This window comes from Danio rerio, chromosome 8 (assembly GCF_049306965.1).
Source record: "Danio rerio strain Tuebingen ecotype United States chromosome 8, GRCz12tu, whole genome shotgun sequence".
NCBI classification, from domain to species: Eukaryota; Metazoa; Chordata; class Actinopteri; order Cypriniformes; family Danionidae; genus Danio; species Danio rerio.
The window spans coordinates 45,160-60,000 of record NC_133183.1 but is presented as its reverse complement, the minus strand read 5'-3'; the positions used below and the strand labels follow the sequence as shown (position 1 = coordinate 60,000).

Below are 14,841 nucleotides of genomic sequence, written 5' to 3'. Positions count from 1 at the left end.
GAGAACTGTGTGGACCGAGCCGTGCAGGCCTTCGTGGAAGGTACACACACACACACACACACACACACACACACACACACACACACAGTCAAACACCTGCTGCTTTGAGATGCATCACTTGTCAACCTGCAGGACTCGAGGGTGATCACTGTCTGTCCCTCATGTATAATTGTGTGTGTGTGTGTTTGTGTGTGTGTGTGTGTGTGTGTGTGTGTGTGTGTGTGTGTGTGTGTGTGTGTTGTCAGGTAGTGCCGTGGAGATCCTGAAGGAGTGGAATGTCACTGGAAAAAAGAAGGTGAGTGAACCATAACTGCTGCTTCAAATAAAAAGTGTGTGAGTGTGTGTGTAAGTGTGTGTGTGTGTGTGATGTAATTTAGGGTGAAGTACAATAATCGACATTTTTAAGGTCAAAGGGCACAAATTCCTAACCAGGGCGAGTTACTGTGTGTGTGTGTGTGTGTGTGTGTGTGTGTGTGTGTGTGTGTGTGTGTGTGTGTGTGTGTGTGTGTGTGTGTGTGTGTGTGTGTGTGTGTGTGTGTGTGTGTGGTTGATGCAGGTGTGTGAGTGAAATCCTGAGAGCTGCTCTACCCTCATTACATCTTGACTGTAGTTTAATATGTGCTAGCTGTGTGTCACTCGAGGGTGATCACTGACTGTCCCTCATGTATAATGGTGTGTGTGTGTGTGTGTGTGTTCTATAGCTCATTTAATACACAATGGTAACTTAAAGTGCTTTACAGAAACAAGAATTAAAAGTGATGAGAACAGATGATGTGTTGAACAGGTGATAAACGACTGAAGAAGAGCACAGAGACTCAGCTGTGTGTGTGTGTGTGTGTGTGTGTGTGCAGCATGGTGCTCATTCAGTAAAGGCTCCGCTGTGTTCAGTCTAATGTTGGAGCAGGTCTGATCATGTCTGCAAGCTGACTCCAGCAGCAGGGGGCGCTGTTACAGCTGAAGGTTGATTTCCCCCTGCTCTGACTGAACTCCTGGACTTTATGGTGTAGATGATCCTGAAGATCTGAGTGACCTGTCAGGTGTGTGTTCAGTCAGCATATCTGTACTGTATTGAGCTCGTAGGCCATTCAGTGATGTATAGAGCAGTAATAATACTGTAAACTCTGCTCTGACTGTAGCTGGAGTCAGTGTAGACACCTGAGGACAGCTGTGATGTGCTCTGATTTCCTGGTTCTGCTCAGAATCCTGGCCGCAGGTTCTGGATGAGCTGTAACTGTCTGTCTGTGTGTTTGGGAAGGGCCGTGAGGAGGCCGTTACAGTAATCCACCCTGCTGCTAAGTCCTCGCTGGAGACTCCTGCAGTGTGTGAGATGATCGTGTGCTGATTTACTGCTGAACCTCGGGTCTAACTCCAGAGTCACACCAAGATTCTTCACCTTATTGTTTGTCGTTTGACCTTTAGTGCCAGGTACACATTCACCTGGAGAAGCTCATCTCTGTTCCCAAACGCAGTCACTTCAGTTTCCTCTGTTTAACTGAAGACAGTTTTGGCACATGCAGCTGTTCACCTCATCCCTGCTCTGGCAGAGGGTGTCAATGGGGCTGTAGTCATTAGGCAGTAAGGCTAGGTAGATCTGAGGGTCATCAGCAGAGCTGTGTAGGAGATTTGGTTCTGTCTCATTATTAGGCTCAGAGGGAGCATGTAAAGGGTGAACTGGAGAGGTGGCGGAATCGAGCCTTGTGGGACTCCACATGTCATGGGTGTCCACCTCGACCACCTCTCCCTTCAAGGTAAGATCTGAATCATTTGAGGACCGTCCCGGACAGCACAACCCAGTTTTCCAGCCTGTCCAGAAGTATGCTGTGGGCAGTAGGGATGCAGCGGTTTTCTGTAAAAGCCGTCTTGCCCTGTTGTCTTCCCACAGTTCAGTGCGCCCTGTGATCCACGGTCAGATCCCAGTGCTCTGCCGTCAGTGTTCAGACACTCGATATAAATTCAGACACAGAAACGGAGCGAATGCCGTTTGTTGTTGGATAGATGGCCTAGTTCAGTGCTCACTAATAGGCAGGTTGAGGTCCGTGTCCAGACCCAGAAGCGACCCATACGGACGCGGATATACAGCAGGTCTGTTTCTTCAGTCTGGCTCCTGCTGGGTGTTCCTCCGCACCCGACCGCTCCCGCTATTCCCTCCGTTTACTCGCGCTCTGCCAGGAACAGTGGTGAGAAGAGCCGAACGTGCGCTCTGCTGACGCTTCATTCACCATGAGGGTGCTGATAAGTGTACCGGAGCCCACTGGAGTCATGATAAAATCAGACAGAAATCACAGATCAAACTGTGCTGCAGCCTAATGCAAACAGAGAGATCCATACTGCAGAAGTGCTCCGTCATGCAGACGTGTCGACTGGGTTATTATCTGCATAATGGGTTCAGATGTGGGGTCAGTGTGTGAGACAGTAAAGGGGAAGATGAAGCTTTTTCTCCTGATTTTATTTGACCGTTCAATTCTCTAAACGCCCACCCTTTAATGAATGCGGGAGCAGGCAGATCTGCAGTCGTGTGTGTGTGAGGCTGTGCCATTGTCAGCTGTTTTTAGCCAAATAAAGTTTATTTTCTTGGAAATGTTCTGTGGGCAGTTTTTCCTAATAGCACAAACCGCACCGTACAGAACCGCGAGCCTAAAACTCAGTTCGGTAATGCACACCAAACTGAGGGACTGAACCATCGCACAGACGGTGTCTAATGCAGCACTGAGAGTCTGTGTTTAGGTACTGTCATGTGCCCTGAGTCCAGATTGACAACGGTCTGAACACCCCTTGGAGTGTGTGTGTGTGTGTGTGTTCTAGAGTGCGCGATGTAGATTGTGTGCGTGTTCTTGAGTGTGTGACATGGAGTGTATGTGTGTGTGTGTTCTAAAGTGTGTGTGTGTGTGTGTGTGTGTGTGTGTGTTTGTTCTAGAGTGTGTGTTTGTGTGTTCTGGAGTGTGTGATGTGGATTGTGTGCGTGTTCTTGAGTGTGTGACATGGAGTGTATGTGTGTGTGTGTGTGTTCTAAAGTGTGTGTGTGTGTTTGTTCTAGAGTGTGTGTTTGTGTGTTCTGGAGTGTGTGATGTGGATTGTGTGTGTGTGTTTGTGTGTTCTGGATAGTCATGTCTGTGTTTCTCTGAAGCCCAAGAAGAAGAAGAAGCCAAAAGCGCAGAGCGAGGGCCCCGTTGACTCCTCCCCCTTGGCGGAAGTGGCCCCGGGCCCCGAGTGTGAGGACCCGGTCAACGGTTTCCATGCCAACGGTTCTGCAGTCGCGGACGGAGACTCGGTGGACTCCCTGAGCGAACGACTGGACTCTGCCTCGCTGGATGCAGAGCCGGAACCTATTGCACACACCCCCGGTGCGTTCAGTGTCTGTGTGTGTGTGCGCGTGTGGATGCGTGTGTGTGTGCGCGCAGTGCTGATGGTTGTGTCTCTGCAGATATCGCCCCCTCTTCTCCCCCAGCGCTTGGTGTCCATCAGCCCCGCCGGCCGCAGCACAAGCTGATCTCCCAGAATGCACCTGCTGCCGCTGACGCTCCCGCCGGCAGAAAGATCGGTAAGAGTCTCTGCTGCTGCCGGGTCCGTCTGCAGTCTCTGAGGCGTTTCACTGACGGTTCATTAACTCTAAATCCTGAGAGCCGGAGTAAAGCCTGGCCTTCAGTGGATGAGGATGAGGAGAAGTCCTTCAGTTACATATAAAGCTTTATTTCCTGTCACGACTGCAAACACAAACACTGTATAGTCCAGATCAGCTGCACCGCCAGCACAGCTCCACCAGACTGCAGCAGAGCCGGTTCATTATACAGCATTAATACGGCCCGGTCCACTGAGTGCTACAGTACGGGACGGCTCACCTTCATCAGGCTGAGGGTTGGGTGTTTCCCTGCCAAATGCTCCCCTTTTGGTGTGTGTGGTGTCGGACAGGTTCAGTCATCCTCTAAAGCTGTACGGGTCGCTCACACATCATCTGAGCAGCACTTCACACACACACACACACACACACGCACACACACACAAACAAACTTCTGCTTCACACACATCAGTACTGTATACATGTTCCTCCGCACTATACCTGCAGATCAGTGATAAGAGTCTTCTGTATGGTCTGCTGTTATCGAGTAAACACAGGGTGTCTGCGGCTCTTAAAGTCTCAAATGAAATCATGGACATTTCAGGCCTTAAAGTCTTCATTTCGCTGTTCTAGGTCTTAATATTTCTGCACAGGGCTTACTTTACTGATGTGTGTGTAACGCTTCATCTAGCGCTCATGTAGAGTCTCCTGTGTTGCTGTTGTAGTTCTGCATTTCCTCAGTCCTAATGTAATTCGGCCATTACACTCTGCTCCTCAGGGCCGACTGTGGAGCGCTCAGTGAAGGATCTGCAGCGCTGCGCCGCGTCTCTGTCCCGCTACCGGGTGCTGGTGCGAGACGAGATGGACTCCTCCATCAAGAAGATCAAGCAGACGTTTGCAGAGCTACAGAGCTGGTACACGCACACACACACACACACACACACACACTTTATTATATCATACACTATATAGTTGATCTAATATCAGTAAAGCTGCGAGTTCAGATGGTGTGTGTGTGTGTGTGTGTGTGTGTGTGTGTGTGTGTGTGTGTGTGTACGTGTTTTTGTGACATATCAGGACACAAATCTGTATAATGACATGGGTATGACACAGGTATTACAAAAAGGAGGTGAAATATGAGGACATTGGTGACGTCCTCATTTCTCAAAATGCTTATAAATCCTACAGAATGAGTTTAATCGGAGAGTAATGCTGCACACTGACTCCTGTGATGGTTGGGTTTAGGGGTGGGGTGGGGTGAGGGCAATACAATATACGGCTTGGGCTGCATAAAATGAATGGAAACCTATGTGATGTCCTCACTTTTCACAAAAACAAACATGTGTGTGTGTGTGTGTGTGTGTGTGTGTGTATAAAAGTTGGGGTGTGTGTAAAACTGAAGTGTGTATTAGCTCCAGTCTGAATCTCGGAGCATTCATGGCTGCTTCACTTTCAGCGCACAAACGCACACACAAGCGCACACACACACGCACGCGCTGACCAGCAGCAGGGTTATATCAGATGATTGAGAGTGTGTGTGCTTGCGTGTGTGCGTGCGTGCGTGTGTGCTTGTGTGTGTGTGTTTGGATTCTGAGCTGTGTTGATCTTCATTCTCCTGTTCTTCAGTCTGATGGACCGAGAGGTGGCGCTGCTGGCCGACATGGACAAAGTCAAAGCAGAAGCACGTGAGTACAGCAGCGATACACACACACACACACACACACACACACACACACAGATAACCACACTGCTCCCCAAGGTGTCACACAGTGATTGCGTGTGTGTGCGCGTGCGCGTGTGCGCGTGTGTGTGTGTGTGTGTGTGTGTGTGTGTGTGTGAGACAGTGGAGATCCTGGACTGGCGCCAGAAGAGAGCAGAAGAGCTGAAGAGGCTGGCCGACCAATCAGCATCCCTGACAGAGGAGCAGCTGACTGAACTGCGCGCAGACATCAAGGTTAACACACACACATACAGCACACAGTTAAATACACACACACACACACACGGATGCAGCAAACACAGATTCAGCACACATGAGGAGTAAGCGTGGTCGTCTCTCCTGCAGCACTTCGTCAGCGAGCGCAAGTATGATGAGGATCTGGGGAAGGCGGTGAAGTTCAGCCACGAGCTGGAGCCGCTGAAGAGCAGCATACTGACCTACGGCTCCGGTGAGACCCGCACACACACACACACACACACACACACACACACACACACACACACACACACACACACAGAGAGAGTGAGTGTGTGTTTCTGACCGTGTGTGTGTGTGTAGTGTACCACCCTCAGACAGATTACTCCAGCCGCTCTCGCTGCAGCTCCAGCTCCTCCTCCGTGACCGGCTCCACCCCTGCAGAACCACAGCAGCAGCAGCAGAGCTACAGCCGGCCCGGCGGCCCACACAAACAGGTGCGCTCAGGGGTATCTGCAGACACTTGTGTGTGTGTGTGTGTGTGTGTGTGTGTGTGTGTGTGTGCACGTGCGTGCGTGTGTGCGTTCTCTGACAGCAGTATTTCTCTGTGCTGCAGATTTTCCATGGCAACAGGCGCATCATTCAGGGTTACCAGGGAAACCAGCGATATAATGGAGGCGTGCATCCTGAGCGAAACCCCGGCCGGAGCAACTACCGTCACCATGGAGACCGCAGTCACCAGAGCAACTCTCAGCCCACCAGTAGCACGAGAGGCTCCTCCCACACCTCAGCCAATCGCTCTGAGCGACCCGCCCACAACGGGCTTCCACAGAGGCCACCGCGGACACACTGCCCGTGACACGCACACACCGACGCGCACACACACACACACACACACACACACCTGTGGGATGAAGAGAGTCTGGTTTACACCTGAGCGGAGCCGCTGCTCTTCACCTGCTGTCGTCTCCACTCGTCTGTCGTCTGCTCCTGTAGAGCACAGTGTTAGCGTTAGCATTAGCGTCTGCTGATGAGTGTTAGCCGTTTCCTGTTCAGATGATCAACACTAGCGTGCGCGAGCGAGCTCACCGTATACCTCACGCTGCTCATTCCCTGCGCTGTTCTTCCGCTCGCCCCGCCTCCGCTGGCCTTCCTCAGACTCTGATTGGACAGAATCTGTGCCTGTGTTTGCATGCTGATGTCAGGTGTGTGTGTGTGTGTGTGTGTGTGTGTGTGTGTGTGTGTGCGCTCCCCCTCTCCCCCGTGCGTCTCCACGCTCGCTCCTGTACTCGTGTCAGCTCGGCGTGGTGTTGCGCAGCGTGGGCCGTGTGTTCTGCGATGCTCCGCTCTGATTGGCCTTTGGTTCTTCCTCACCAATAGGGCACGTCTGCTTTTGTTTGTTCTGGACTGATCTGAGACCTGTAATCAAGTGCCTTCAGTCATGTGATCCTCCGTCTCGCTTTTCTGCTCCGTTTCGGACCAAAGACCTCAGACGCCGCGGCTCCTGCGCTAGCTAACACTCTCTCTCTGTCCGCTGATCGCTGATCGGCTTCCCTCATGATCAATAAAGAAGGATTGGTAGCAGAGCGGTGTCCTGTCGTCATTCAGCTGCTCATCAGGACACACACACACACACACACACACACACACACACACACACACACACACACAGCAGCTGTCCTGTATGTTACAGAAGTGTGTGTGTGTGTGTGTGTGTGATGTCTCGGTGGTCGTCTCGCTCTCGGCTGGTAATGCTGTGGTCAGTGGTCAGGTGTCTACATTAAGCAGTAGCGGTACAGAAGCGTCTGCATGTGTGTGTTCAGCGTGTGCAGCTGTACACCGCAGCTCTCCTCATGCGCTGTTGCTGTGTGTCAGTACTCTGCCGTGCTCCTCCTCCAGCTGGAGGTGTTCGGGGTGTCGTGTGTATTTCGGTTTTAATCTCATCAGCTCATATATGACACACGCGTGTGATCCTGACTGCAGAGCTGCACACGGCTGGTCTCTCGCTGGTGGGTGTGGTCTAATATGATGGTGTTCAGCTTGATCTGCATATTCATGATGACTATAAACTCCAGACATGACGAGTCTGCGGCGGGCGCTCTCCAATCCGTTATATCTGTGCTCTGTTCAGCTTTACGCCTGCACTGTGACTGAACTCAGAACAGCTCTCAGACAGGAGACCTTTACTCCAGGAACACGAGAGCTGCTCTCCGGCCTCAGCGCCTCCATCTGCACTTTAACATGTTATTCCTTGTTGATTTAATCTTATTTTATAATTGAACTGAATAGTTATTGTGCAATAGTCGAGTGATGTTCAGCAGCTCTGAGAACAGGAGGAAGCTGTGCGTGCGTGCGCGTGCGCGTGCATGCGTGCATGCGTGCGTGTGTGTGTGTGTGTGTGTGTGGGTCATGCGGATGTGTCTGAACTCCTCCATATATCTAGAGCAGGGGTCTCCAACCTATGGTTTAATGTGAAGGGCCACCAGTTTGACACACACTTCCTAATAACAAATTTGCTCAGTTATTATTAATAATTAATGATATTCATCTATGTGAAGACCCTGATCATGTTATTGATTTCTCACAATAGTTGTCATCAATGAGTGGAAACAGATTCATGTCAGTATGCAGCACTTCATTGGTCTGAAAGTGTTTTAAAGTTGTTTAAATATAAACTTTATAACTTTATATAATTTTATAACTTTGTCATTTTCAATTTTGCACCAATGCAAGTGTGATTTAAAAAGAATAGCTGCAGAAAATATTAGATGCAGTGTGGTGCTGTGGTAAGCTAATTTTATAACAGGCCCACGGGCAGCTCATGTGATCCTCCAGGCTACCTGGTGCCATGTTGGTGACCCCTGATCTGTAGTCACTGAGCGCTTCAGAAACTGCTGTTTAGCATGGAGTCAGACATCAGACCAAACTAATGAAGTTTCACATCACGTCAGCTGATCCCTGTATGAGGGATCACATTCTGAACTGAGTAATGATCCGCTGCAGTATCTCAGCCTCCACATCTGCACATCCCCACTGCTCTACTGTCATTGAACAGCTGTGAGTGTGTGCGCATGTGTGGGGGTTTCTGAGTAGTGTGTGTGAATGAGTGTGATGGGTGTTTTCCAGTGATGGGTTGCAGCTGGAAGGGCATATGCTGTGTGAAACATATGCTAGAATAGTTGGTGGTTCGTTCTGCTGTGGTGACCCCTGATTAATAAAGGGACTAAGCCAAAAAGCAAATGATTGAATTATGAAAGAGCCACAAAACTTTATTACAGGCACTTCATATTTCATTTAATTAAACTCAAAACACCTAATCACAGCTTAATTTACATGACGGCACAGTAATGAACTCATGATATTTACATAATGTTACGTAAAAGTATAAATCCATGAAAACAGGGTGGAGAAGCGATGAACACAGGAGATGGTGAAGCACAGCTGATCAGACATGAGTACAGCAGTGATGATACACTATAGCCTAGCAGCTCAATACATCACAGATCTGCTCACTGAATACAAACCCAACAGATCACTCACATCTTTAGGATCATATAAACTAGAAGTTCCAAGAGTTCAGTCAAAGCAGGGTGAATCAGCTTTTAGCCACTAACAGCGCCCCCTGCTGCTGGAGTCAGCTTCCAGAAATGATCAGATGTGCACCAACATTAGGCACATTCACATCAAGACTGAACACACATCTGTTCAGCTGTGCCTTTACTGAATGAGCACTGTGCTGCGTCCCACAATCACACTATCATGCTTTTCTCTTCTTCAATCTTTTATATCACATTTTACCTGTTTTTATGTTTTTATTTTACTTGTTTCTTTTATTCCTGTTTATGTAAAGCACTTTGAATTGCCACTGTGTATGAAATGTGCTGTATAAATAAACTTGCCTTGCCTTACATGAGAAATTATCACCATTAGCTGAGCACGAATATAAGAGATCATATAAGAGATCATACATATGAGAAACTCCGCATACGCAAGCATCATCATACTGCTATTTAATCTTTCTTAAAGAATATTGACACGTTCATGAATATTTAATTTCCGTCTTATACCAATAAATTTTCCAAGTTTTTAATAGATCTCAGAGTCATTGATCAATCCCCTGTCAGCTGCTTGTGAGTGCCCAGACTAAATTAGCTATGCGTTTCAAAAACGGTAACCCCACAGAAATATATATATTTTTATCAGTAATGACAGTTTTTATTCTACACAATATACAGATTAAAAAAAAACGAAAAAATCTAAACAAAACATGAAAAACGGCCGAGATATAAAGGATTAAACCTGACCGGAAGCACACTCAGCTGAGGACACACAGGATTGGTGGAAAACTCGAATACTAATGAGTCTGCTCTATTCTGTAATAAAACGCGATTTTAAAGAGCTTTATAAGCTTAAACATGATGATTAAAGGATGAAAACACAACCTAGACATCAGATACTCAAATTCTGAATGATAATTTACAAACAAGAGCAAAAAACAAACACACACACACACACACACACACACACACACACATGATGATTAGAAAAGTCACCATGATGGAGGATGTTGTCTCTCTACATGTGCTCATTGCTCTCATTACTGTTATGTTTTAGGGTTAATGCTCCCAGCGGTCATCCTGAATGGGATTGATGTCGGATTGGTTCTTGCATTACCTTAGGGAAGTGCACTGGTAGAAGCTTGGTGATATTACAAATTTCACCCGCCAGTTTAATTCTCGAAACATAACTTACCACAGTGAGTTGAGGTCTGAACCAGCTATCCGAATCCCTGTGATTAAATTATATGGAAATTTGGATTTTCTTAGTGTCATCAGAATTAATTGATTGCTTTGACTCACTTTCCCTCAATCTTCTTGTACAATTCTGTTGATTAGGGCAAGGGCTGCCACACTCCCTGGAGTAAGGCCTGGCCTCTGGATGAGCTGGGGTTGGCCTCAAATGGAACCTCTGCAGACTCTTCTCGGGTGACTTGGGCAACCTTGCGGTGTTAACAAAGGGTCACTTGGGTGAGTGGTGAGTATTCAGCCCCCCTGGGTCCACTTGGACAGCACGCAGGGATGGGTGGCCTAGGGGCGAACAGGCCTTAAATGAAGCCCAGTCTTCTACTGGTGATTAGCACCTCCACACAACAGCACATTGCGCACCTACACCACCTGCTCCGGTTAACCACTAACATTTCAGAAAGCTGTAATCTCATACATCTCATTGAAATGAACCATTGTGGCCTTTTTCAGAAAATCTCAAAGTTCATAGGGACATCACTAACATCATATCTCTGAACATTTAAACTGGATCAGTCCTAGATTTCTTCTCCAAATCATCTCTAAATGCGAACATCTGAAATGTCAAGAATTCCTTACTATGATAGTGTTATATATTATTCAATTTGCACTTACAACACCATAATACAACGACTCTTCATACATATTTTACAACAAAACATTCAGACCCACCCCGAACATGCATACGAATAATAATTTAACACAATCAAATACACTAGAAATAATTAGCAAGGAATAAGCCTCTGATTCACATCATATTGTTAAACAAGAGTACATTCACTTCCATCACACAGCAATTCAATATAAACGATTCAAACCTTTCAATGATTCATTCAATTCAAGTAGTCCAGATCTTTAAACTGTAAAATGATTCCTTTAGTTCTAGTAGTTCGGTTGATCACAGATTCAGTTCAAACAGTTCAATGATTCACTCGTTCTAGTAGTTCAATTAAGCACAGATTCAGTTCAAACAGTTCAATGATTCACTCGTTCTAGTAGTTCAATTAAGCACAGATTCAGTTCAAACTGTTCAATGATTCACTTGTTCTAGTAGTTCGATTGCTCACAGATTCAGTTCAAACTGTTCAATGATTCACTTGTTCTAGTAGTTCGATTGCTCACAGATTCAGTTTAAACTGTTCAATGGTTCACTCGTAGTTCGATTGCTCAAAGATTCAGTTCAAACTGTTCAATGATTCACTTGTTTTAGTAGTTCGATTGCTCACAGATTCAGTTCAAACTGTTCAATGATTCACTTGTTCTAGTAGTTCGATTGCTCACAGATTCAGTTTAAGCTGTTCAATGGTTCACTCGTAGTTCGATTGCTCAAAGATTCAGTTCAAACTGTTCAATGATTCACTTGTTCTAGTAGTTCGATTGCTCACAGATTTAGTTCAAACTGTTCAATGGTTCACTCGTAGTTCGATTGCTCAAATTCAGTTCAAACTGTTCAATGATTCACTTGTTCTAGTAGTTCGATTGCTCACAGATTCAGTTTAAACTGTTCAATGGTTCACTCGTAGTTCGATTGCTCAAAGATTCAGTTCAAACTGTTCAATGATTCACTTGTTCTAGTAGTTCGATTGCTCACAGATTCAGTTCAAACTGTTCAATGATTCACTTGTTCTAGTAGTTCGATTGCTCACAGATTCAGTTCAAACTGTTCAATGATTCACTTGTTCTAGTAGTTTGATTGCTCAAAGATTCAGTTCAAACTGTTCAATGGTTCACTTGTTCTAGTAGTTCGATTGCTCACAGATTCAGTTCAAACTGTTCAATGGTTCACTTGTTCTAGTAGTTTGATTGCTCAAAGATTCAGTTCAAACTGTTCAATGGTTCACTCGTAGTTCGATTGCTCACAGATTTAGTTCAAACAGTTTTAAAAAATTCACTTGTTCTAGTAGTTTGATTGCTCAGATTCAGTTCAAACTGTTCAATGGTTCACTCATTTGAGTACCTCAATTGCGCACGAATATATTTTAACCAGTTCAGTGATTCACTCATTTCAGTTGATCAATTGCGCACATATTCAGTTCAAACAGTTCATTGATTCTCTTGTTCTAGTAGTTCAATTGCTCACAGATTCCGCTCAAACTGGTCAATGGTTCACTCTGTAGTTCAATTGCTCAGATTCAGTTCTAGTAGTTTAATTGCGCACATTCATTTCAACCAGTTCAGTGATTCACTCATTTTAGTTGATCAATTGCTCACAGATTCAGTTCAGTAAACAATGATTCACTTGTTTCAGTAATTTGATTACTCACAGATTCCGTTCAAACAGTTCAATTGCTCACGTATTCAGATCATACAGTTTAATGATTCACTTGTTCTAGTAGTCCAATTGCTCAAATTCAGTTCAAAAAGTTCAATGATTCACCCATTCTAGTTCAATTGCACACAGATTCACTTCAAACAGTTCAGTGATTCACTCAGTGATCACAGATCCAGTTTATTAGGAAATGATTCATTGTTCTAGTAGTTTAATTGCTCCGATTCAGTTCAAACAGTTCATTGATTCACTCGTGTTAGTAGTTTGATTGCTCACTGATTCAAAAGCTACGATCGCATACCTTCACGAATATAGTAACACCAGCAAGGAAGTTTAAGCAATAAACCACTTTAGAGGCGTATTTCAATAAGTGACATTGGCATTTAGCACATTTATTACAATCCAAAGTTGCCATTTATAGAGTAGTGCATTTTTCTCCTCGGGCAGAAAACGATCATTTTGACCAGGAGTCACCAACGTGGACGAGTCGCCTCTTCTAAAACTAGCTCACCTTAGCACCAGCTAATATGTTTTGTAGCTATTATCAGATCACACTTGTCTTGATGTAAATCTTAACCACATTAAGATGTGCTGTATATTAAATAAATAAATGAAATTTAAAAATTATTTAAGTCAAATGAAGTGTCTCAAATTGATATGTTTCCGTTTCCTACCTTGTTAAATCCTCATTCACAGCTGTTGTCGGAAATCATTAACACGATCAGTGTCTTCACATGCATGAACATCATTAATTATTAACAATGACATGATTAAATGGTAAATTGAACATATTCGTTATTTGAGAAGACCTTCAAATGAATCTGTATCCAAGAAGTAGATCTATTAAAAAAAATAAAATAAAAAAGGTTGGGCCATGATTTAGACATCAACACACTTGCACAGGCTCTCTGCCTGAATCTAAACCAAAGTGTGTCGGTCCCTATAAACCGCACACTGCGCCACTCTGGCAACAAAGTTTATACAGATTTTAAAAAATTATAAATAAATAATAATAATAACTAATAAGTACTCTATTCCAGTCTTGGCAGTGCACGGAAACATTAATAGAAAAAGCCTGATAAATTAACACTACAAGATCTATTATATATACACTATTATTGTGTTTGCAGTACTATGCTGTGAGTATTGACACTACAGTACAGTCATTGACAGCAAGCAGTTCCCAGTTAGTGACTGCTCTGCTAACTGGAGTGGAAAGATTATGTTCCCAGTGTTGCCAGTATACATGGAGAGAGAGGGAGAGACCATTTAACAAAAGAACAAACAAAATATTTAAAGCAATTATAAATGTTTATTAAGTTAAATTTTTACTGCTCTTCAGCTTTTTTTTAAATTAACTATTTACATGTGTAAAAGAAAACTTAGAACCCCCTAGAACTTGCAACACAAATCATCACCCCATCACACCAAATACAATAACTAATAAAAAAAAAACATTCAAACATTTTCACCAACTTCTGCAGTCTCGTACGTTCTGTTTTGCAAAATCCAAAAAAAAGGAACCCCCAAGAACCCCCCCCCACCCTAATCACACCAAATACAATAAAAAAAAAAAAAAAAAAAAAAAAAAACTAATCTACGCATTTATTCACCAACTTCTGCAGTCTCGTACGTTCTCTGTTTTGCTAAATTCTGGTGTGCAATTATAAATGTTTGAGTTGAATCGTAATGCTCTTTTCAACTATTTAAATGTAAAAAATAAAAAAAAAAATGGAACCCCTAAGAACACCCTCCACCCCAATCACACAAAATACAATAACTACTTAAAAACTATTTAAATAATACAATAACTATTTAAAAACTATTTAAAAAATAAAATACAATAACTATTTAAAAGATAATACAATAACTATTTAAAAACTATTTAAAAGATAAAAAAATGGAACCCCTAAGAACACCCCCCCCCCCCCGAATCACACAAAATACAATAACTGTTTAAAAACTATTTTAAAAATAAAATACAATAACTATTTAAAAACTATTTAAAAAAATAAAAAAATGGAACCCCCAAGAACACCCCCACACAACCCCCCCCAATCACACATAATACAATTAAACTATTTAAAAAAAAGATTTTTTTTTCACCTATTTCTGCAGTCTCATGCGTTCTGTTTTGCAAAATTCTGGTGTGCCTTTCTTTGATGTAAATGGAACACCCCCACACAACCCCCCTCCCCCCAATCAAACAAAATACAATACAACTAATTAAAAAAAAAAAAAAAAAAAACAAATCTAAACTTTTTTTCACCAACTTCTGCAGTCTCTGTTCTGTTTTGATAAA

At 44.2% G+C, this 14,841-nt stretch overlaps 1 protein-coding gene and 1 long non-coding RNA gene across 2 annotated transcripts in view; both read left to right on the top strand.

Annotated features, from left to right (window-relative positions):
* Positions 1–7,052, top strand: part of spats2 (spermatogenesis associated serine rich 2) — a 10,629-nt gene extending 3,577 nt beyond the window's left edge. The window contains 10 exon segments of the mRNA NM_001077726.2: positions 1–40; positions 246–295; positions 3,125–3,341; positions 3,422–3,538; positions 4,332–4,467; positions 5,180–5,238; positions 5,398–5,507; positions 5,619–5,721; positions 5,832–5,965; positions 6,085–7,052. The exon segment at positions 1–40 is cut by the window's left edge and continues 69 nt beyond it. Of these exon segments, the coding sequence (NP_001071194.2) occupies positions 1–40; positions 246–295; positions 3,125–3,341; positions 3,422–3,538; positions 4,332–4,467; positions 5,180–5,238; positions 5,398–5,507; positions 5,619–5,721; positions 5,832–5,965; positions 6,085–6,327 (1,209 nt within the window). The 3' untranslated portion in view covers positions 6,328–7,052.
* A 3,028-nt stretch (positions 7,053–10,080) lies between these two features.
* Positions 10,081–14,131, top strand: LOC141375557 (uncharacterized). Its single transcript, XR_012383982.1, has 2 exons — positions 10,081–10,234; positions 10,364–14,131. It is a non-coding gene; the product is annotated as an uncharacterized lncRNA (long non-coding RNA).
* Positions 14,132–14,841: the final 710 nt, after the last annotated feature.